The sequence below is a fragment of the Ranitomeya imitator genome, chromosome 5 (genome assembly GCF_032444005.1).
Source record: "Ranitomeya imitator isolate aRanImi1 chromosome 5, aRanImi1.pri, whole genome shotgun sequence".
In the NCBI taxonomy this organism is placed as follows: Eukaryota; Metazoa; Chordata; class Amphibia; order Anura; family Dendrobatidae; genus Ranitomeya; species Ranitomeya imitator.
In genome coordinates, this window is record NC_091286.1 from 201457672 (window position 1) to 201482608 (window position 24937).

The 24937-nt window shown below is 42.7% G+C and overlaps 1 protein-coding gene across 3 annotated transcripts in view; it reads left to right on the top strand.

The window, feature by feature from the left end:
* The window catches only part of SFT2D1 (SFT2 domain containing 1), an 86725-nt gene that overhangs the window by 47515 nt on the left and 14273 nt on the right, over window positions 1–24937 (top strand). For 2 of the 3 annotated variants that reach the window (XM_069769509.1, XM_069769508.1), the window contains exons 2-3: window positions 11422–11508; window positions 23195–23280. In XM_069769509.1, coding sequence (XP_069625610.1) covers window positions 11422–11508; window positions 23195–23280 — 173 coding nt within the window. Of the gene's footprint in view, window positions 1–10863; window positions 10975–11421; window positions 11509–23194; window positions 23281–24937 lie in introns of those variants that run through there. The other variant, XM_069769507.1, reaches the window with a different exon arrangement.

Here is a 24937-nt window from a genome sequence, read left to right on the forward strand (position 1 = left end):
ATGCAGATTATGTAGCACCAGAAAGCGAATAACTTCCTGATGTGCAGGAGCCATGCACATGGTCAGCTGGGTCCAGTACTGAGGTTTATTCTTGGCCAAAGGTGTAGCATCAATTCCTCTCAACGGAATAGGACACCGCAAAGGCTCCAAGAAAAACCCACAACGTTTAGCATAATCCAAATCCATCAGATTCAGGGCAGCGCCTGAATCCACAAACGCCATGACAGAATACGATGACAAAGTGCATATCAAGGTAATGGACAGAAGGAATTTGGATTGTACAGTACCAATGACGGCAGACCTATCGAACCGCTTAGTGCGCTTAGGACAATCAGAAATAGCATGAGTGGAATCACCACAGTAGAAACACAGACCAGACGTCTGTGTTTTTGCCGTTCAACTCTGGTCATAGTCCTATCGCACTGCATAGGCTCAGGTTTAATCTTAGACAATACCGCCAAATGGTGCACAGATTTACGCTCGCACAAGCGTCGACCGATCTGAATGGCCAAAGACATAGACTCATTCAAACCAGCAGGCATAGGAAAACCCACCATGACATCCTTAAGAGCCTCAGAGAGACCCTTTCTGAACAAAGCTGCCAGCGCAGATTCATTCCACAGAGTGAGTACTGACCACTTCCTAAATTTCTGACAATATACTTCTATATCATCCTGACCCTGGCACAAAGCCAGCAAATTTTTCTCAGCCTGATCCACTGAATTAGGCTCATCGTAAAGCAATCCGAGCGCCAGGAAAAACGCATTGGCATTACTCAATGCAGGGTCTCCTGGCGCAAGAGAAAATGCCCAGTCCTGAGGGTCGCCGCGCAAAAAAGAAATAATAATCAAAACCTGTGGAATAGGATTACCAGAAGAATGAGGTTTCAAGGCCAGAAATAGCTAACAATTATTTTTGAAATTAAGAAACTTAGTTCTATCACCAAAAAACAAATCAGGAATAGGAATTCTTGGTTCTAACATAGATTTCTTATCAATAGTATCTTGAATCCTTTGTACATTTGTAACGAGATTATCCATTGAAGAGCACAGACCCTGAATATCCATGTCCACACCTGTGTCCTGAAACACCCAAATGTTTAGGGGGAAAAAAAGGCTGAACACAGAGCTGAGAAAAAAAAATGATGTCAGAACTTCTTTTTTCCCTCTATTGAGAGTCATTAGTAGGCTCCTTGTACTGTTATGTAGGCAATCCAGTGACACAGTGTGCCAGCAATCAGAGCACATACAGTGATCTGACAATAACCCAAAAACAATAGAACGAGCTCTGAGACGTGGAATCTCTGTAGACCGCAATACCTGAACCTATCCTAAACACAACTAAAGGCAGCTGTGGATTGCGCCTGTCACTACCTATGCAACTCGGCACAGCCTGAGGAGCTGACTAGCCTGAAGATAGAAAAACAAGCCTGACTTGCCTCAGAGAAATACCCCAAAGGAAAAGGCAGCCCCCCACATATAATGACTGTTAGCAAGATGAAAAGACAAACGTAGGGATGAAATAGATTCAGCAAAGTGAGGCCCGATATTCTAGATAGAGTGAGGGATAGCAAAGAGAACTTTGCAGTCTACAAAAAACCCTAAAGCAAAAAACCACGCAAAGGGGGCAAAAAGACCCACCGTGCCAAACTAACGGCACGGCGGTGCACCCTTTGCGTCTCAGAGCTTCCAGCAAAAACGAATAGACAAGCTGGACAGAAAAAGTAGCAACAAAAGCAAAGAAGCACTTATCTAAGCAGAGCAGCAGGCCACAGGAAAGATCCAGAAGCTCAGGTCCAACACTGGAACATTGACAAGGAGCGAGGAAGACAGAATCAGGTGGAGTTAAATAACAAAGCAGCCAACGAGCTCACCAGAACACCTGAGGGAGGAAGCTCAGAAGCTGCAGTACCACTTGTGACCACAGGAGTGAATTCAGCCACAGAATTCACAACAGGTGACCACTCATACATAAAGCTCTACTATCTGCCCCTGCAGTGTATATAGGTGACCACTCATACATAAAGCTCTGTACTATCTGCCTCTGCAGTGTATATAGGTGACCACTCATGCATAAAGCTGTATACTATCTGCCCCTGCAGATAGTATACTCATATATACTCCACTCATACATACATAAAGCTGTATACTATCTGCCCCTGCAGTGTAAATAGGTGCCCACTCCTACATAAAGCTCTGTTTTATCTGCCCATGCAGTGTATATGGGTGACCACTCATACATAAAGCTCTGTACTATCTGTCCCTGCAGTGTATATAGGTGACCACTCATACATAAAGCTGTATACTATCTGCCCCTGCAGTGTATATAGGTGACCACTCATACATAAAGCTGTATACTATCTGCCCCTGCAGTGTATATAGGTGACCACTCATACATAAAGCTGTATACTATCTGCCCCTGCAGTGTATATAGGTGACCACTCGTACATAAAGCTCTGTACTATCTGTCCCTGCAGTGTATATAGGTGACCACTCATACATAAAGCTGTATACTATCTGCCCCTGCAGTGTATATAGGTGACCACTCATACATAAAGCTGTATACTATCTGCCCCTGCAGTGTATATAGGTGACCACTCATACATAAAGCTCTACTATCTGCCCCTGCAGTGTATATAGATGACCACTCATACATAAAGCTCTATACTATCTGCCCCTGTAGTTTATATAGGTGACCACTCATACATAAAGCTCTATATTATCTGTCACTGCAGCGTAGTCATCTTCTGAGAGTTGGGAAACATATTTAGGGTAATTTTACTGTGAATTCTTTCACTGCGTATTTTATTACAGAGTTTTTTGTGACTGAGAAACATTGTATCAGATAAAAGGGACAGTTGCGGAACTGCCAAGTGGAGATCTAACCTAGTTTTGCACTGGCTGACCTATGGTGTTCAACAACCGCCGTTAGGATTCATGTCTGGTGATTATTTAATCGACTGCCTGACTACACTTAATGTACACAGAATGATCAGCAACAGCTCTGAATGTATAACTTGTCATTGTTCTCGGCAGCTCATGTCCCATCTACTCGAGACCTGTGATGGATAATTTTTAAGCAAACCTAAAAATAATTTACAGAACCAGAAACACATGGGCTACTTGCACAATGAACAAGTCTGTAGGAACCTGTTCACACACCAAGAAACTTGAAGACACAAAAGAGCACAGTGAGGTAAAAAATACTCTGTTTAAAAAAAAAAATCACAGTAATAAGCAAGTGCTAGTCAAAAGATGGAAAAAAACAGGGTATTTAGTTGATACTTTTTTTTTGCAAAAAAAATGTATACTAAGCTGCTCCACCAATCGTCAAGGTAAACCCATATAGAGCAGTCCTACCTATTGTATATAATCCCCATCTGATGTATTTAAAAACCTGATCATCTGTATAGTACCTGTATAAGCAGGGTTCAGAGAGGGAATTTTCATGTGGACATGCAGGATGGAACAGCTTAGATTCAAATGACCCACAGAGGATTGGTGGACTCTCCAGTCTTGTAGAAACAAGAGAACAATTACAGAACCAGAAACACATGGGCTACTTGCACAATGAACAAGTCTGTAGGAACCTGTTCACACACCACTAAGAAATTTGAAGACACAAAAGAGCACAGTGAGGTCAAAAATACTCTGTTGTAAAAAAAAAAAAATTACAGTAATAAGCAAGTGCTAGTCAAAAGATGGGAAAAAAACAGGGTATTTAGTTGATACTTTTTTTTTTGCAAAAAAATGTATACTAAGCTGCTCCACCAATCGTCAAGGTATACCCATATAGAGCAGTCCTACCTAATGTATATAATCCCCATCTGATGTATTTAAAAGCCTGATCATCTGTATAGTACCTGTATAAGCAGGGTTCAGAGAGGGAATAATAATTTAACCTGAGAATGAGTGTTCGATACGCGACTGGCAGCCTGTGTTCACTAGCGCAGTGTTCCCCAACTCCAGTCCTAGAGCCTTGATGAAATTCTTCCCTTGTACCTTCCCTGCATGTGTGATTCCAGCCTTACTGACATTCAGAGCTTTGTCTTGCAGAAAAGCTTCAATACCAGATTTGACCTTGTAGAAAGCTAGAAAAGTCCAATGGATAAGCCAGGGTGTTTATTAGAGGGGTATTGATAAGTTGCTGCTTAATACATTTTTGCATCGCCTGTCTCCTGAGTAATTGAAAGAGCTGGAATGTTCAAGTGCAACATGCTCTGGGTGTGTCCCCAACCACGGACAGAGGGGTTAATCTCATGCACATTGCTAGTGTTGTGTATGTACAGTGTAGCTGACCAGGCATTAGCTGGTGCTGGGGATAAGATCTGGCCCTGCCTCTGTGAAGCCACAGGATGTTGCAGGGTGTGTTCACCATTGCTGGCTCAATCCCAGAAGTCATCTTTTGCAATGTTGCTACTCAGTAGCTGTCACAGTAATATGCACACTGTCCTTTGTTTCTTTATCCAAATTTTAAGTTTCTAAACATTTAACCCCTTCACTCCGAAACATGTTTTCACGTTTCTGATCAGAATGTGGTAATAACTCTGGAACGCTTCAACAGATCCCACCGATTGAGTGTTTTCTCGTGACATATTGTACTTCATGATAGTCGTAAAATTTGTTCGATATGACTTTTATTTGTGGAAATATTGGAAATATGTCGAAAATTTAGCACTTTTCAATCTTTTTTCTGTCCTTAAATCAGACAGTTATGTCACACAAAATAGTTAATGAATAACATTTCCCACACCCCTACTTTACATGAGCACAATTTTTAAAATTAAAACATAATTTGTTTGTTTTAGGAAGTTAGAATGGTGAAAAGTTGACCAGCGATTTCTCATTTTTCCAACAAAATTTACAAAGCAATTTTTTTTAGGTACCATATCACCATTGAAATGACTTTGAGGGGTCTATATGAGAGAAAATACCCAAAAGTGACACCATTCTAAAAACTGCACCCCTCAAGGTTTTCAAAACCACATTCAAGAAGTTTATTGACCCTTCAGTTGCTTCACGTGAATTAAAGGGAACCTGTCACCCCAAAAATCGTGGGTGAGGTAAGCCCACCGGCATCAGGGGCTTATCTACAGCATTCTGTAATGCTGTAGATAAGCCCCCGATGTTACCTGAAAGAGGAGAAAAAGACGTTATATTATACTCACCCAGGGGCGGTCCAGCTGCTGGTCAGGTCGGATGGGCATCTCCGGTCCGCTCCGGCGCCTCCCATCTTCATTACAAGATGTCCTCTTCTGATCTTCAGCCACGGCTCCGGCGCAGGCGTACTTTGCTCTGCCCTGTTGAGGGCAGAGGATAGTACTGCAGTGCGCAGGCGCCGGAAAGGTCAGAGGCCCGGCGCCTGCGCACTGCAGTTACTTTGTCTGCCCTCAACAGGGCAGAGCAAAGTACGCCTGCGCCGGAGCCGTGGCTGAAGATCAGAAGAGGATGTCTTGTAATGAAGATGGGAGGCGCCGCAGCGGACCGGAGACGCCCATCCGACTGGTGCCCATCCGACCTGACCAGCAGCGGGAACGCCCCTGGGTGAGTATAATATAACGTCTTTTTCTCCTCTTTCAGGTAACATCGGGGGCTTATCTACAGCATTACCTGCGAATTTCCCTTTAATGGAATGTGGAAGGAAAAAATGAACATTTTACTTTTCCACAACATTTTTTTTTTTTTTAAGACCCAAATTTATTTTCGCAAGGGTAACCGGAAAAAATGGACCCGAACATTTGTAGTGCAATTTCTCGTGAATACACAGATACCCCATTTATGAGGGAAAGCCACTGTTTGGGCGCACTGCAGAGCTTGGAAGGGAAGGAGCACCATTTGACTTTTGAATTTAAAATTTGGTGGAATAATTAGTGGACGCATGTCACATTTGGAGAGCCCCTGATGTGCCAAAAGAGTGGAAACCCCCCACAGGTGAACCTACTTTAGAAACTAGACCCCTCAAGGAACTTATGTAGATGTGTGGTGGAGTATCTTGAATCCCCAGGTGCTTCATAGAAGTATTTAACATTGAGCAGTGAAAAAAAAAAAAAAACTTTTTCCCCACAAAAATGTTTTTTAGCTCCAAATTTATATATTTTCGCACGGGTATCAGGAGAAAATAAATCCCCAAATATTTTTTGCAATATCTCCTGAGTACGCCGAAACTTCATGTGTGGGAAGAAACTATTGTTTGGGTGCACGGCAGGGCTCAGAAAGAATGTATTGACGTTTTGGAACGCAAATGTTAATGGAATATTCTTTGGGTGTCATGTTGCGTTTGAAGAGCCCCTGATGTGCCTAAACACTGGAATCCCCCCACAAGTGACCCCATTTTGGAAACTAGACCTCACTAGGAATTTATCTAGATGTGTGGTTAGCACTTGTGATGAGCGAATATACTGTATTTTTCGGACTATAAGACGCACCGGACTATAAGGCGCACCCAGGTTTTAGAGGTGGAAAATAGGAAAAAAAAATATTTGAAGCTAAAAAATGTGGTAAAATATTTAATAACATAAATGACATACTATTATATGTGGTGTTATTATATATAATAGTATGTTATTATGTTGGAAGCTGTGGGACCAGTGCGGTGTCTGTAAAGCACTATATGAAGATGCTGGAGGGTATATATGCTGGAGTATAAGAATGGGGGCACAGGGCTTATATTTAAAGCACCACTCCAGCACTGCAAAATAACACTGGAGTGCTGCTTTAAAATCCCATGGGAGAACTATAACTCCCAGCATGTCCTGCAGATCCTATGACATGCTGGGAGTTATAGTTCACCAAAGGAGTGGCAGAGTGCTTTAGTGTGTTTTGTAAAGACTAACCTCTTAAATGTGGCAGCCAGCCACACTGTGGTGAGGTTACAGCTGGAGCATCCCATGACTGCTTTCCTTTCCACAGCACAGGTTATGAGGAAGCTGCAGATTCTAGTGGAGACTGGAGAGCCTGAAGGACCTGTGATGATGTCAGGAAGAGGGAGGGCTCTGAGCTGCCATGTGATGCTCCAGCCCGCCCACTCCTGACATCATCACAGGTCCTCCTGCACAGAACTCAGCGTCCAGCCCAGGCATGGCAGGCAGGTATGCAGCCATCTCCTCTCTCCCTTGGCCCCTGCTGCCTCCTCTCCCGGACACACAGACCTGCCCAGCTGCTGCAGAAATCAGCGCTGGAGAAGCCATGTGTGTCCCTGCTTAAGCATTTGCTGCTCCCGGCTCACAGCTCAGCTGATAGGTGGGCGGGGAGCCGCTAATGAATATTCACTGCACTTAATCATCGGGAGCACATGGTTTCTCCAGCACTGATTCTGGGCACTGGGGACATCCTGAAGTGGGATAACAGTGCGATCCCACTCACTGCTGCCCCCCTCCCCACATGCTACATCCGTACCATAAGAAGCACCCACACTTTCCTCCCAAATTTGGAGGAAAAAAAATGCGTCTTATGGTCGGAAAAATACGGTACTCATTACTCGAGATTTCTCGATCACGCTCGGGGGTCCTCCGTGTATTTTTTAGTGCTCGGAGATTTATTTTTTCTTGCCGCAGCTGAATGATTTACATTTCTTAGTGAGCTTGATTACATGTGGGAATTCCCTAGCAACCAGGCAACCCCCATATGTACTTATGCTGGCTAACAGATGTAAATCATTCAGCTGCGGCAAGAAAAACTAAAACTCCGAGCACTAAAAAATACTCGAAGGACCCTCGAGCGTGATCGAGAAATCTCGAGTAACGAGTATATTCGCTTATTACTAGTGAGCACCTTGCACCCTCAGGTGCTCCACAGAAGTTTGTAGTGTTGAGCCATGAAAATAAAAATATTTCCCACAAAAAAAGTTTACAGGGGAAAATGAATTTGTGCAATTCTCCTAAGTACAGAGATGCCCCATATGTGGTCGAAAGGCTCAGAAGGGAAGAAGTGCCATATTGGAATTCAGATTTTGCTGGAATGGTTTGAGGGTGCCATGTCACGTTAGCAGAGCCCCTGAGGAGCCAGAACAGCAGAACTCTCCCCCTCCATCCACAAATGACCCTATTTTACAAACTACACCTCTCAGTGAATTAATCTACGGGTGCAGTGATTATATTGACACCACACATGGGTCACATAATGTTATACCATTGTGCAATGAAGAAAAAATAATTACATTTTTGCCACCCAGATTTTACATTTTCACACTGGTAAAAATAGCACCAAAATTTGAACAATTTCTGCTGAATGTAGAAATACCCTACCTATGGCTGTTTAGTACTGCTTAGCCACTCTGGAGGGACAGAGCGCTATTTTCCTCCTGGAGCGCAGATTTTGCTAGAATAATTTGTGGACTCCATATACGGAGCCCCTAATCCTAGAAGAGCAGAATTCTTCTTCAAGTGACCCCATTTTAGAAATTACACCCCTTTGGGAATTTATCTACAGGTGTAATAACAATTTTGACTCCATAATTGTTTTCCAGAAACTAGCAGTAGTGGATGTTGCTGAGTGAAACTTGCCATTGAAACGTACTAGGCACAGCTGTCACTAGTACGTGTGTGTTGTAGTCACCAGTGTGCTGTGGTGCCCATCTCATGCTTCTGGAGACACTCATCCGAAAATTAGGCGGGCTGTCATCGCTACAGAAATGACAAACTGTGGGGATCAGAAGGGGGAGGGCATTTGGATTTGGGAGCGCAGAATTTGCTGAATTTATTTTTTTTTTTTGGGGGGGGGAGGGGTGGAGCTATAACAATATTCCAGAACTTTTGTGCTACCAGTAACGTGGAAACCCCCTATATTTCCGTTAACAGATAACAAACCTGAGTGGGGATTTGTTTTTTTGTGGATTGAGTTGAAGCTTTTATTGGGAACATTTAACATAACGTTTGGGATCACATTTATCCGGCGCTCTATGCTGAGCACTTACTTTTGGGTTTCCATATAAATCTCTGAGTGATGTGATGCAGATGAAACCCTGGGGGATCTGTTCACTATAATGAGGCAGCAGAGTTACTCTGGTCTCCGTCTGGACTCTATTCAGCCTTTTCCTTCTTTTCAGACGTGCACAAAACTATGGCGGACAACGCTTTTTTGCACAACTAAAAAGATGGACTTCTGGATCATAGGTGGCCAGACAGCATCCACAGTACCTCCATCTGCCTCATTATAGGGAATCTTCCTCTGGGTGTTCTAACTGAATCACGTATTTCATAGATTTAAACGGAAACCCCAGTGTAAGCACTGGATTAATGTGAGATGAGCCTTACTGCGGTCTTTGGGAGGCAGAATGAACACATCAAGAGCAGGTGAAGAATTTGTTTTATTTATTCTTTACGCCGTTCCTAGTGCGGTATAAGTGATTAGGTGACTTTATTCTTCTGGTTGGTGTCATTACAGCGATACCAAATTTTTATTGGGTTTTCGTTTGCCTGTTGTCACACACTAAAAGATGCCTTTTATTGCAAAAATAGCTATAATTTTTCCATATTTCATCTGACCGTTATGTGAGGGCTTGTTTTTTGCGGGACGAGTTAACATTTTTATTGACACCATTTTCGGGCAGGAAGCCTGCAGTGGAATTTGCCTATGTTAAGGAGCAAAGGGGGGAAAGAAAAAACGGTCATGTAGCCCAGATTTTATTAAAATGGTAAACATGTCCTTACAGATGAGGCAGAAAGTGCATCTGTGCAGTGCAAAAAAAGTGCAGGACACACGGTACAAGCTTATATCAAAGTACCATAACAAGAAAATGGTAAATACCGTAATTACGAAATTTATACCCCACAATTAATACCAAGTGGTAGGGCGTCATATATCAGGGAGTAGAACCAGTATTGCAACTACATTGAGGGAGTATGAAAAAGCATAAAAGGCAGACAATATTTGAATTAAATATAGCATACCTGATATAGACAGACCAAGGGGGGGAAGCTGAGTAAGGCGTGGGTCCGCCCCATGGGCTCCTGCCTCCTGTGACCCAACTCCAATGCTTTCCTCCACCCCACTCTTCTCCCAGCAGGCAAGATAAGCTACATTTGGACTAGAACATGCACCCCCATTTTCCTTACTCTTTTTTTTCCCCACAAAACATTTGGATCTTATAGTCTGAAAATTACAGTAGTTGTGCTTGAAAAAGTGTATGGCTGTCTTAATGAGCAGAGGCACTGGAGTAAGACATGCCTAGTTCATTAAGTGGCACACCTAACAGGTGCAGTGCATTTATGGCAGAAAATGACTCCAGTTAGGGACTGGAGTGCCCTATTAGCGCTGCCCAACACCTTAAGTTCACACTGGAGAGAGCAGGGCAAGACACCATCTGGTGGCCACTTACCTACCTTGGGCTGTGAGGCACGGACCAGCCGCAGTCTCCTTACCTGAATGCACAGCCTCATATAGACCACAAAGGATTGTGCATGTTCATGTTGACCTTGTTCAATAATTTTTCACTGACATTATCATCTAATACATATTAGTGGGTCATATTTTTACCAAATTTGACAGTTCTCCCAGACTGTTAGGTCATGTCCAAATTGTGCTGCGGTTTCCATTGTAAACAGTAACCACAATGCTGGACCCATTGCACACCACCAGTACTGAGCCCAGTGGTTGGAGCAGTGGAGAAGCAGCGCTGGCATGGCCCAGGTAAGTACGGCTGATTTTGTTGTTTTACATAGAACAAACAGATGCAGCACTTGCCATGTTTTCATATTTCTACAGAATATAGACCTTTGAGCTGATTGATTCCTATGGGTAATGCCACAGTCTTCTAGTTTCGCTCGGTTTTGAAAACCCCCTCCCAGATTTAGGGACGCTCTACAGGTAGAGCTAAATCCTAACACAATCCAAGTCACCCAATGTCATGTAATGCCTGCAGCTTCCTAGGTATTAAACTGTAATGTCATGTGCTGATTTTATTTTTTGCATTGCTTTGTTTTCTGTTCTTTTTTTTTTTTTCTTGCTTACGGAAGGATTGTCATCTACTCCAGGAAAGGTAAATGAAACCTATGTGTATTATACATAACTCTTATAATTGTTTGCTTATAAACATCTAATGAATAATATATTATCTGTACATGTTGTGAAAGCACTACGCATGCTGCATCCAAATTCGGACGGTTGGTTTATTCATAGTTGATATTGGACCGGTCTTTAACAATTAGTGACTACATTCTATACTTTCCCCATAGACATGCACGCTAAGCCTGGTGCTTAGTTATTTTGCTGTGAAGAGGGAATTAGCCCCTGCTAACGTCTTATCTCCGCGACACGCTGAAATCCAATTTCTCCTATTGTCCGGAGATGGTGCTAGCCATTGCATACATTACTTTTCCGACCATTTTTTTTTTTCTTTTCTCTGTATGGACATTTTAGTTGTAATTAAGTTTTTTCTAATTGTGCCACATGAACAGCCCATTAATACATTTTTACTTTATTTTAGGTTTTGGATTCCTCCTCATTAAATTTTGGCACTCGAGTGAAATGGTTTGCAATATGCTTTGTTTCTGGAATTGTCTCTTCAATCCTGGTAAGTAAACTGCACCATTCCCTCATTTTTCCCATACATTTTCTGTATTTGCCTGTACAATTAAAGGGAAAAAAAGCCTTATCTAAGGGTATTGCTAATTAGATTTCGGTGCATTGGGGCCGGACTGTACATTGGGTCTTCTCCCTCTCTGTGATTCCAGATCTCCTTCGCTTTCCTCTTCCTCTGGTGTTTGAAAAACGGGTCACTGCTTTTTCACTGACATGTCGCCCCCTTTCTATTAAAAATCTCCTCTGCAGAGGGGCCGAGGAATCACAGACAGGAATGAGTAGGCCCAGTGTACAGTAAACTTTGAGAATTCAAGAACACCAAAGTTGTTTTTATTTTTTTTTGGTCACTGCAGTACTATGAATAATGCTCTAATAAGTGATCAAATTGTCATACCTATCCCAAAATGGTATCAATAAAAACGTTGTGCCATCACACACCTCCATCGACTGAGAAATGAAACCGTGACGGGTCTCGGAATATGGTGTCGCAGCTCCTAAATTTTCTTTTCTTTTCCAAAGTTCAGATTTTGTTTTCCCAGTACTAAAATAAAAACAAACAAACAAAAAAACCTCGATATCTTTGGTATCACCGTAATCGTGCCGATGAGCAGAATCGTATTACTAGGTCATTTTGTACCACACAATGTACGCCATGAAAACAATTCACAAAAAATCAACTTTAGAATTTTATTATTTATTTTTTTTTGTTTCACCTCATAGAATTTTCTACCCGTTTTCCAGTACAGTATATGCTAAAATTAATGGTGTCATTCAGCAGTTCAACTCGTCCCTCAATAAACAAGCCCTCATGTGTATGCGGACAGAAAAATAAAAGTTAAGGCTCTGGGAGGAAAAAACATAAAGACAAAATCAAAAATTGATCAAAAACCAAATAAAAAAAAACACAGTCCCAAAAATTAGCTTTTATCTCTTTAAAAAAAGGCTCTATTTCAATAAATAACACAAATCTTGATGAGTGGATCAGACATTGGTTCTTATACCAGGTTTTAAAAGATATTTAGAAAATAGTCTAAGGGAACAGATATTAGTACTCCGTTTCCCTACCTGGCAGCAGAGGCTGGCACCCTAGGGGATACGTTGTGGCACCCCCGCACAATGTAGGCTCACCCTGTCTGACCCTTCAGGGAAATCCCTCATCAAGCTGTCACCAACACCCAAAAAAATGTATTTTATAGGTATCCAATGAACTGAAACGTTTGTATGCTCAATATTTCAGAGTAATAAAAGGTGCGAATTAGTGGTTAGAGTAGATATAGTTAGGCTATGTTCACACTTTGCGGATTCCACTGCGGATTTTTCCGCAGCAGAATTCCAAAATCCGCAGTTAAAACCCGTCGCGGTTTTTACTGCGGATTTATCGCGGTTTTTACTTCGGTTTCTTCTGCGGATTTTCATCTGCAGTTTTCTATTGGAGCAGGTGAAAATCCGCAGAAAAGAAGTGACATGCAGCGTTTCCGCGCGGATTTTTCTGCAGCATGTGCACGGCGTTTTTTGTTTCCCATAGGTTTACATTGTAATGTAAACTCATGGGAAACTGCTGCGGATCCGCAGCGGTCAAATCCGCTGCGGATCCGCAGCAAAATCCGCAAAGTGTGAACATAGCCTTATACTTCAAGATCTATAGTTTTGTGTTTTTCTCTTTATTTGCATAACACATGTTACAAATGATCTAACATACTCACTATATAGTTATGAGATAACGTTTGTTATAACTAAAGTATTTTACTGTATGCTTAACAATGCATAATTCATATGTATTGCTTACTATGCTCAAAATTCTTGGATACAAATGTGTATGTACTACAGTTTATTTTGTTAATAAACAAATTTTTTTAAATAAAAGAGTACTAGAAATTGTCTGTATTGTTGTAATATTGTTAATATACCGGTATGTTTGAAATAGTCTGTTTTAACATGCATAACAGCACCCTTCGTCCTGTATCCTCACACCCCATAAAATCTCTTAATAACTGAATGATCAGCTGTCAATAGAGCAAAGGATAGATATATGGCATCCAGTAATTGGCTAGGGACACATTATCCTCCAAAACCACAATAGCCACTTAAACATATCACCCTTACTGAGCATGACTGACAGGTCCAATAAGAATTCTTGCAAGTTATAATAACTCTTTTGCAAATAACCATTGGCATTATGTCGCTTAGCTTTGGATTAAAAAAAACGCATCCCATCCCGATGCGTTTTCCCCCTTCTTTAATGGCGTAAGGGGTTCATCAGGGGAATCAGTAGTGAAGGGGCTCCAGTCAACACAAATGCTGCTTTCTGCCAATGTGTGGACCCTCAGTGAATCTGAGACCCACATTGTTGGCTTTCAGGTGTGAGACAATTGACTCAAAAGAATGTTTACCACCTGACCACAGGAAGAGGATGTCAGCAATGTATCACCCCCCAGAATTTAATCCGGGGGCACCATGTGACATCCTTATCCTGGAAGACAACAGTATCCTCCCACCAGCCCGGGACCTAGATAATGATACTGCCTCCAGGCCCTGATCATGTGGGATAATGCTGTATAAACAATTAATGCTAAAATAGTGTCAAGTTGCAAGTCTTCCAGTTTAGTGAGTAAGTCTGTGGTGTCTCTTTTTTTATTTTTCACGCACCAGCTCCTTGTTGCGTTTGGCGGGCATGTCAAAACGACGCACGGGGACGCATCCGCATACAACGCATGTCCCTGCGTACACAATGTTGACAATAGGTACGCAAGACGCATGCGGATCTATGCGCAGGCCTACTACGCTAGTGTGAAGCCGGCCTTATTTTATTGATAGTACTCACCAATTTGGCATTCAAAAGGGGACCTGACAACTGATACATGCTGCCTGGGAATATCAGGTAGCAGGTATCTGGCACTGGCTGCATGATTACAGCCATATATATTTAACTCCTAAAATGCTGAGGTGTTTCAGAGAAAACCATAGTTTAACCCCTTAATGACAGCCAATACGTCTTTTTACTGACATGAGATATAAAAGAATAGCCTCCCCATACAGGTGACAATCCAGCAGCTGTCGGCTGTCCACTATAGCTGACAACTTGCTGCATCAGCCACGATCAGTGTTGGCACCTTCCATATCTGTTTAACGCCTTAGATGCTGCTGTCAATAATGACTATCATATAAATGGTTAACAGAGTGTGGGGACTTCCTCTTTATCCCCATCGGCACCCTGAGATAATGATTGTGTGGTCCTGAAATTTGCCATGGCTAATCACGGCCAAATAGTAGCCTTAGAGTCTGCCAGCTACTGTAGCCTGTTCAAAAGTTAGCAATATTTAGGTGGTAAAAATATTCTTTTTCATTCCTATCCTGCCACTTTGCATTAATTACTGAAAAGCACCTGAAGGGTTAATAAACTACCTGACAGCAGTTTTCGGTATGTCAGGGGGTGCTGTTTTTAAAATGGTATCACTTTGCGGTTTTTCCAATATATAGGACCCCTGAAGTCACTTCAAACCTGGACAGGTTCCTAAAAAATACATTTTGTAAATTTCCATGAAAAAATGAAAACTTGCTGCTACATTTTTAAACCTCGTAAAATGCTAACAGAATAAAATAACATTTTACAAGTGGTGCTGATGTAAAGCAAACATGTGGGAAATGTTATTTATTAATGTTTTTGTGTAGTATGACTCTCTGGATTAAAGGGAAAATCACCAACCCACCAACCCACTTCCTTGACCATTTCACTGCCTGACTGCCACGCTTCATGTCCTCAGAATTACCAACCATTATCCTGGGAGACTTCAACATCCCCATTAACAATCCAACTTCCCCATCTGCATCCCATCTACTATCTCTAACCACTTCTCTTGGCCTTTCACACCTCTCAACCTCTGAGATACACAAAGATGGTAACACCCTTTACCTGGTCTTTTCAATCTCCTACCTAGATAACTCACTGCTTCCCCTCTGTGATCACAACAATCTCTCCTTCATGATCACAAGTCCCTGCCCACCCCAGCACACTTTTACCTACCACTCCTGCGTAAATTTACAACCCGTTAACCATTGTTCACTTACAGACCCCCTACATTCATCACTGTCCCCAATATCCTCCTTTTCCTGTCGCGATCTGGCTGTACACCACTACAATGACACTCTCAGAAGCTCCATTGGCCAAGTACCTCCCCTCACCCGCAGAACTTCCAAACATAGAGTAAAACTGTCTACTAACCTCCCTAAATCTGACATTTCCCTCTCCGTGGGTGGCACCATAATAACACCCCGACAGCAGGCGCGCTGTCTGGGTGTTATGTTTGACACTCTCTCCTTCACATCCCATATACAATCTCTTGCCCGCTCCTGCTGCTTACACCTAAAGAACATTTCTAAAATCCGCCCCTTTCTCACAATGGAAACAACAAAAACCCTCACTGTTGCCCTGATCCACTTCCGCCTGGACTACTCTAATGCTCTATTAATTGGCCTCCCCCTTACTCGACTTTCCCCTCTCCAATCCAACCTTAATGCAGCAGCCAGGGTTTTCTATCTGGCTAATCGTTACTCGGTCGCATCCGTTCTTCGCCAGTCGTTAAACTGGCTGCCCATTCATTATAGAATCCAATTCAAACTGTTTGTCCTCACCCACAAAGCTCTCCATAATGTGGCACCCCCCACATCTCCTCCGTCATTTCTGTTTATAAGCCTACCCGCTCGCTACGCTCTGCAAATAACTTTCAACTAACCTCTGCACTAACTACCTCCCACTCCTGGCTCCAAGACTTCTCCCGTGTTGTGCCAATCCTCTGGAATGCTCTACCCCAGGAAATTCAGACTAACCACAACTTAAACAACTTTAGGCGCTCCGTCAAAACACATCTGTTCAGAGCAGCCTATCACATTCCCTAATCAAAGTCCTTTTATGTATGTGTGTGTGTGTGGCCCATTCACTATCTATCTGTGAATCACCCACCATCAAACTCCTCCGCACCCAACAGCACCACAAAAACTGGCTGGTGACAACCTCATGCAGCCATTATCCATCCCCATTCCCTCAAGATGGCTGGACAATCTTTGTAAATAAGCCCCTGCATTTTGTGTCTCCCCCACCTCATTGTAGATTGTAAGCTCTTACGGGCAGGGTCGTCATTATTTTGCTTTAATTATTGCATTACTTTGAATGTTACTTATGACTTGTATATGAACTTCTGTATTGTAAAGGACTGCAGAATATAAATAAAGATTATTATTATTATCATTCAAATTTGAAAATTGCTAATTTTTTTACATTTTTGTCAAATCTCTGATATTTTTTATAAATAAACACAACATATTGACCTAAATTTTCCACTATCATAAAGTATAATGTGCCACGAAAAAAACAGTCTCAAAAGCACTGGGATTTATTGAAGCATTCCAGAGTTATTACTACATAAAGTGACACTGGTCAGATTTTACAAGTTTGGCCCGGTCAGTAAGGGGTTATTAGCTGCCAGGGACGACACATGGGAGACTAGTAAGATAGGAACTGGTTTTAATATACACTCTAAAAATTGTAACCGTGCACCGAGGCATAGGCCATGCCAAGGATGCACTGAATCACCCTCATTTGCATAGTAAATAAAATACGGTAGATTTTTCAGTAAATAATAAGCTAAACTGTATATGCATGGTATGATTTTTATAGGGGCGACATCTTTTACATAAATATTTACCGTATATACTCGAGTATAAGCCGACCCGAATATAAGCCGACCCCCCCCCCCTAATTTTGCCACAAAAAAACTGGGAAAACTTATTGACTCGAGTGTAAGCCTAGGGTAGGAAATGCAGCAGCTACCGGTGAATTTCAAAAATAAGAATAGATGCTCCATACCATTCATTATTGCCCCATAAGATGCTCCATATAAAGCTGTGCCACATATAATGCTCCATACATTTCATTATTGCCCCATAGACGCTCCATATAAAACTGTGCCACATATAATGCTACATACTGTTCATTATTGCCCCATAAGATGCTCCATATATAGCTGTGCCATATATAGCTGTGCCATATATAATGCTCTGCACCGTTCATTATGGCCCCATAGATGCTCCATATAAAGCTGTGCCATATAAAATGCACTGCACCGTTCATTATGGCCCCATAGATGCTCCATATAAAGCTGTGCAATATATAATGCTCCATACATTTCATTATTGCCCCATAGACGCTCCATATAAAACTGTGCCACATATAATGCTACATACTGTTCATTATTGCCCCATAAGATGCTCCATATATAGCTGTGCCATATATAGCTGTGCCATATATAATGCTCTGCACCGTTCATTATGGCCCCATAGATGCTCCATATAAAGCTGTGCCATATAAAATGCACTGCACCGTTCATTATGGCCCCATAGATGCTCCATATAAAGCTGTGCAATATATAATGCTGCTGCAATAAAAAAAAAAAATACATACTCTCCTCTCTTGCTGCCCGCAGCTCCTCAGCGTCCCGTCTCGGCGTTTCTCCTCACTGACTGTTCAGGCAGAGGGTGGCACGCAGATAAGTACGTCATCGCGCCCTCTGACCTGAACAGTCAGTGCAGAGGACGGGAAGATGGAGCGGCGCCCGGCGGGTGGAACGTGGACAGGTATATATGTAATACTCACCTGCTCCCGGCGTCCCTTGCTCTTTATCCCGGACAGATGGTCTCCGGGTGCCGCAGCCTCTTCCTCTGTCAGTGGTCACCGTTACCGCTCATTACCGCGGCTTGACCCCTATGGGAGTGGAGTCCATATTCATAACTTTAATGAGCGGTACCACGTGACAGCTGAACAGGGGAAGAGCTGCGGCACCCAGAGACCATTTTTTTTAAGGCTGAAAATGCCCCTCTCTGCTTATACTCGAGTCATTGCCAGGGGGTCGGCGGGGGAGGGGGAGTGGCGGCTGTCACATCATACTCACCTTCTCCCGGCACGGTCCCTGCTTCTCTGTTGCGATGCGATGGTCTCCGGGCACCTCAGCTCTTCATGTGTTCAGTGGTCACGTGGTACCGCTCATTAAAGTAATGAATATGGACGTGACTTCACTCCCATAGGGGTGGAGCGCATATTCATTACTTTAATGAGCAGTACCAGTGACCGCTGAACACCGGAACAAGCTGCCGGCCTGGGACGACGGAGAAGCAGGGACCGCGCCGGGAGGGTGAGTATAACGGGGGAGGGTGAGCATTGTGAGATATTCACCTGTCCCCGGTCCACCGCCGGGCTCTGTCTTCCCCGTCTCTGGCTGTGACTTTCTGGTAAGAGGGCGCGATGACATGGTTAGCACGCCTGAACAGTCAGAGGAGCCGGAAGACCGAGTGGCGCACGGCTGTGGAACGGGGACAGGTGAATATCGCAAGTTTTGGGGGCCTGAGCAACGAGAGGTGAGTGTTTATATATATATATATATATATATATATATATATATATATATATATATATATATATATATATATATATATATATATATATATATATAATGTGTGTATATAATTTTTTTTTTTTTTTTTTTTTTATCGCGGCACATGGGCCATAATCTATGGAGCATCTTAAGGGGCCATCAACCTTTATGCAGCATTATATGGGGCATAATCTATGGAGCATCTTAAGGGGACATCATTAATCTTTTGTGCAGCATTGTATGGGGCATATTTTAATATGGAGCATCTTATGGGGCCCATCATGAACTGTATTGAGCATTATATGAGGCTCCTGATTCAATATGGATATTCAAAAACACTTAACCTACTGATGTCTCAATCAATTTTACTTTTATTGGTATCTTTTTTTATTTTTTAAATTTACCAGTAGCTGCTGCATTTCCCACCCCAGGCTTATACTCAAGTCAATACGTTTTCCCAGTTTTTTATGGCAAAATTAGGGGTCTCGGCCTCAAGTATATACGGTAATAACATTTCCTACACGTCAACTTTACATAAGCACAATTTAGGAAACATAATTTTTTTTTTTTTTGTTAGGATGTTATAAGGGTTAAAAGTTGACCAGCGATTTCTAATTTTTCCAACAAAATTTACAAAACCATTTTTTTAAGGGACCACCTTATATTTGAAGTGAGTTTGGAGGTCAATATAACAGAAAATACCCAAACATGACACCGTTCTAAAAACTGCACCCCTCAAGTTGCGCAAAACCACATTCAAGAAGTTTATTAACCGTTCAGGTGCTTCACGAGAACTAAAGCAATATGGAAGGAAAAAATTTACATTTTACTTTTTCCGCCAAAAATTTACTTTGGAACCAATTTTTTCTATTTTCATATGGGTATCAGGAGAAAATGGACCACAAAATTTGTTGTGTAATTATTCCTGAGTGTGACGATACCCCATATGTGGGGGAAAGCCACTGTTTGGGTGCATGGCAGGGCTCAGAACGGAGGAAGCACTGTTTGACTTTTTGAACGCAAAATTGGCTGGAATCAATGGTGGTGCTATGTCGCGTTCGGAGACCCACTGATGTACCTAAACAGTGGAAACCCCCCAATTTGAACTCCAACCCTAACCCCAACACACCCCTAACCCTAATCACAACCCTAATCCCAACCATAACCCTAACCACAAACCTAACCCTAACACACCCCTAACCCTAATCCCAACCATAACTACAACCCTAACACTAGCCCAACGCTAGCTGTTGCCCAATCCAAACCCTATTCCCAACCCTAGCTTTAGCCCAGCCATAACCCTAGCTTTAGCCCAACTCTAACCCTAATTGAAAAATGGAGATAAATATATATTTATTTTTCCCTAACTAAGGGGTGATAAAGGGGGGTTTATTTACTATTTTTTTTATTTTGATCACTGTGATAGGGTCTGTCACAGTGATCAAAATGAACCAATAGGAAAAAATCCCTATGGGTGCCGGCCGACAGATCTCGGCGGGCGCATGTGCAATTTTCTTCTTGGAAAAAGACCGAGGGATTTCACGGGGGGATGCAGGGACATGGGGGATCGGGGGACCCCATTTCTCTCTCCTCTGATGTGCGATCACATCAGAGGAGAGAGAAATTAAATGGGATATCGGACTTTTTCTTTTTTTGTGATTGCAACACTTGGATCAGTAAAAACTGACCCGAGTAAAGTTGTCTGAGGTCTCGGCTACCCCTCCCCCACCCCCCCGGTAGTAGAGACTCTGGAGAAATGCCTGGGGGGTGCGCTATGCACTTATTTCTCGGCACCGTTAAAAAGCGGCGCTGAGGGCATAAGTACCCTTAACTGCTGCCGTTTAAAAGGCATATCGGCAGTCCTTAAGGGGTCAAATAGCTGTTGGCTGAATGTTATCTCTCATCTCCATCATATACATATGAAGGCTCATGCTTGTTAGGGGAGCAGAGAGAGCCTCTGCCAGCAGCCTATGTCCTAGTCAGTCTAATATGAATGGGGCCTCCATTCCACTTGCTCAACTATTTCTCTGCATTCAATCACTTACAGCACCTTGTAATATACTGCTGTGCAATCTACTGCAACTAAGACAGTGGATCCTAATCAACCCAACATGATCTAATATGGGTGCATAAGCTTCAGCGTGGCGAGACATGCAGGCAATGAGGTCATTGTGTGGTGTCAAGTCATTAGCGACTTGGTTTTGTGTCCTGACAGTTCAGACAGATTTTCAATAGGCTTCCAGATCTTCCTGCTGAAGACCGCTGCAGCTAGAGCGCCTCAGGTTGGATAACTCTGCCTTGGGCCCGACACTATTATAGTGCCCTGATATAACCCTGCCTACCAGCGGAGGTTGGTACCCTAACTTGAACGCAAATTGGCGCCCCCACTCACGCTGATAACACTAGGAGTGCCTACTTAGCTTGTAGCACCATAACCAATAATACCATCAATTACTACAACAAAACACCTGTCATCAGACCAATGATACTTATTCAAGGCCTGAGCGAGTAGTCCAACATAAATAAGGGACTGTGGTGGGACTTAATATAAAGGCAGCCAAGGTTCGAATGCCAACCAAACGAGGAATGTACTACCAGATCCAAAAAGCACACCACTATTATTAAATCCAGCAATGAAAAGATATTTTATTTACGTTTTTGGTTTTAAAGGAGGTGAAAAGATATTAAAGATATATTTAACTATAATTCACCCTCTGGAATCCCTAATAAAGCAGTCCATTCTTTGCTGCGGAGGTTGGCACCCTAGATAGTACGTAAGTGGCGCACCCACTGAGGATTCTCCCTCTCTGACCCTTAAATCTTTCCCTCCAAAGTGTGCCTAGACAAAGGGGTACCAGTGAAGTGGTGGAAAATTGGGTGATCATCTTGGGTGTCCCTTGTTGGAAGTGCTCAAGAATTAAATTCATTCCTCAAAATCAATTTTTGCAAAGAATTTGGAGCTAGAGGATCATTGAACTCCCCAGAAATTGGTCAGCAAAAAATGTGCAACATGCTCAGGTTATGTGAATATAAATTAAGGTCCCAGCTTCCTTCCACCAATACACATTATATTCACAACTTTATCAAGAAGCATACAAAAATCTAGCAGCCCTGGGTTTTTCAAAAGATACTTTAATTTTTACACATCTTTTATAGGCTTGCTTCTAGTGCTCATAGCACATCATTCAGTACCCACCATAGCCCAACTAAAGTACCCAGACAGGGATCAAGCAAAGAGCAGTATGCACTAAATAGTCAACTATTGCATCGTGCCCAAAGTAGATAAAAATATATAAAACAATATTGATAGACTTATCTGAACTCATTCATAGAAACATGATTTCAGCCTCGACGCGTTTCTCTCCTGTGATGAAAGTTTATCAGGAGGCATGGGACTTTGTGTAAATTCACAACATCCGAGATGACCACAGTCACCCGCCTGGTTGCGGGTGTGACATATCCACCGAATCTACCAAACATTGGTTCATCAGAAAAGGAAAGATGGGGTAGGAGCCACGCCATGTGCAGTGCTTTCTGTGTAGTGTATAGGACTTTGCATATCACAATTTCTATAAACTACTCTTGGCACTGAAGTAAAACATGTCAACATTTATGACCTGTTGCTGTCTCACAGATGGGGATACTACTGACCTTGGGAGTAGAACAACCTGACATGACAGTGTGGCTCTTAATGGGAATCCGTTGCCAGGTTTATTCTTTTCATTCAGGGGCAGCATAAAATTAGGAGCACAGACCTTGATTCCTGCAATGTGACTTACTGGGCATCTTGATTTAATTTTGATTAATATCAGTGTTTTATCTGATAGTCCTCTTGGTGATGAGCTCTGTCCGCCGAGCTTATGTGATTGACTTGATTTATTATGAGCCCAGAGGACTGGAGACTCAGCAGAAACACTTGCTCCTGTGATAAAACAAGTAGAGAAATGTGTTACCTCAGAAAGCAGAAGTCATTTATTATAAGAGACTTTGGCTTACCATGCCCACAGCCAGGAGCGTTGGTGTGTGCCTACCTTAGCTGCTTCAGTTCCTGCACAAGCAGACACTGCCATTACACAGTACACAGCAGGGACACATTTATAAGATTATCTCAGCACAGGAACATTTTATTCTAACACATTTAATTGTAAAACTTTATTATATTGCCAAGGTCTATTAATTAAAATGTACTTTGTTCATGGAACAACCATGAATTTTTTTATTTTTCTTATGATTATTTTGACAAACTTTTCATTCCAGGGAAGTGCATTACTTTGGGTTCCCAATGCCGGAATCAAGCTCTTTGCCATTTTCTACACACTGGGGAACATTGCTGCATTAGCTAGGTAAGCATTCATTTTCAAGCCACCTAAATACTACTTTCCTCTGTCTAGGCGCTACAGTGTAGAATATATTTCTAGAATTATGCAACTGATTTTCTTCCAATGAATTTTACCCAAAATGGCTATTTATGAACATTGTGCCCAACGCTGCAGCATTTCACAGCTTGAGTTCAGTCGTGTCACCTGACTTGCTCTGCTGTATCTGATTGGTCACTGCGGCTCCAGTTTGTAGACTTATTCAAACTTCAGCCAGCTTATTCAATCTAAAAAAAAATTGCACACACAACCGCTTTATCCTCAGCCATTGTGTTTTTTTGTTTTGTTTTTACAGTCTTAATTGTGCAAAAAAAAATCTTGGCAATATGATTCTCCAATTCGTTTCAATTGATTTGATGGGGGTGCGGCAACCTGTTACATTTATTTTTCTCATTATGGCATTTATCATTTAGGTTAATGTTGTATGTTGTTTGGACTTTTACAGACATTGCGATACCAATGTGCATTTCTTTAAATTAATAGGATAACAGTTTTGATATTTTTTTTTATATATATTTATACGGTAAAAAAGTTAATTTCTTTAGGGAATTTTAACCTGCAATCATGTGCAGTCCCTGCTTCCTCGGCACAGCAGCTTCTTCCTGTACTTGAGCGGTCACCGTTACCGCTCATTACAGTAATGAATATGCGGCTCCACCCTTATGGGAGGTGGAGCCGCATATTCATTACTGTAATGAGCGGTACCATGTGACCGCTCGGTACAGGAAGAAGTTGGGGCGCCGGGCAACCAGGCACCGCGCCAGAAGCAGGTGAGTATAATTAGACAGCCCCCGCTCCCCCTCCCCTGCCAACACCTGGGTATGACTCGACTATAAGCAGAGAGGGGGACTTTCAGCCCCCAAAAATGGGCTGAAAATCTCGGCTTATACTAGAGTATATACGGTATATATATTTTTTCCTCTTACTCTTGCTTAGTGGTGTTGCACTTTTGCTGCACCTGTTTTTTCCTTCTTTCAAATTCTGTCACTGGGCAAATTTGCCAGTAATATACCATATATACTCGAGTATAAGCCAAGATTTTCAGCCCATTTTTTTGGGCTGAAAGTCCCCCTCTCGGCTTATACTCGAGTCATACCCGGGGGTCGGCAGGTGAGGGGGGTCGGGGGCTGTCTAGTTACACTTACCTACTCCTGGCGCAGTCCCGGCTACTTCCAGCGCTGCAGATTCTTCCTGTACTGAGGGGTCACATGGTACCGCTCATTACAGTCATGAATATGCGGCTCCACCTCCCATAGAGGTGGAGCCGCATATTCATGACTGCAATGAGCGGTAACTGTGACCGCTCAATACAGGAAGAAGATGCAGGGACCGCGCCAGGAGCAGGTAAGTATACGGGGAGGGGAGCGCTGCGCGATATTTACCGCTCCTCGTTCCGCTGTGGCTCCGTCTCCAGCGTCCTCTGGCAGTGACGCTCAGGTCGGAGGGCGCGTTGACGTAGTCAGTGCGCGCCCTCTGCTGAGCGTCAGTGCTGGAGACGGAGCCGCACGAGGAGCAGGTAAATATTGAAAGCGCCGGCGTCCTGCGCGAAGAGAGGTGAGTATGTGATTTTTTTTTTTTTATTGCAGCAGCAGCAGCATTATATATTGGACAGCTTTATATGGAG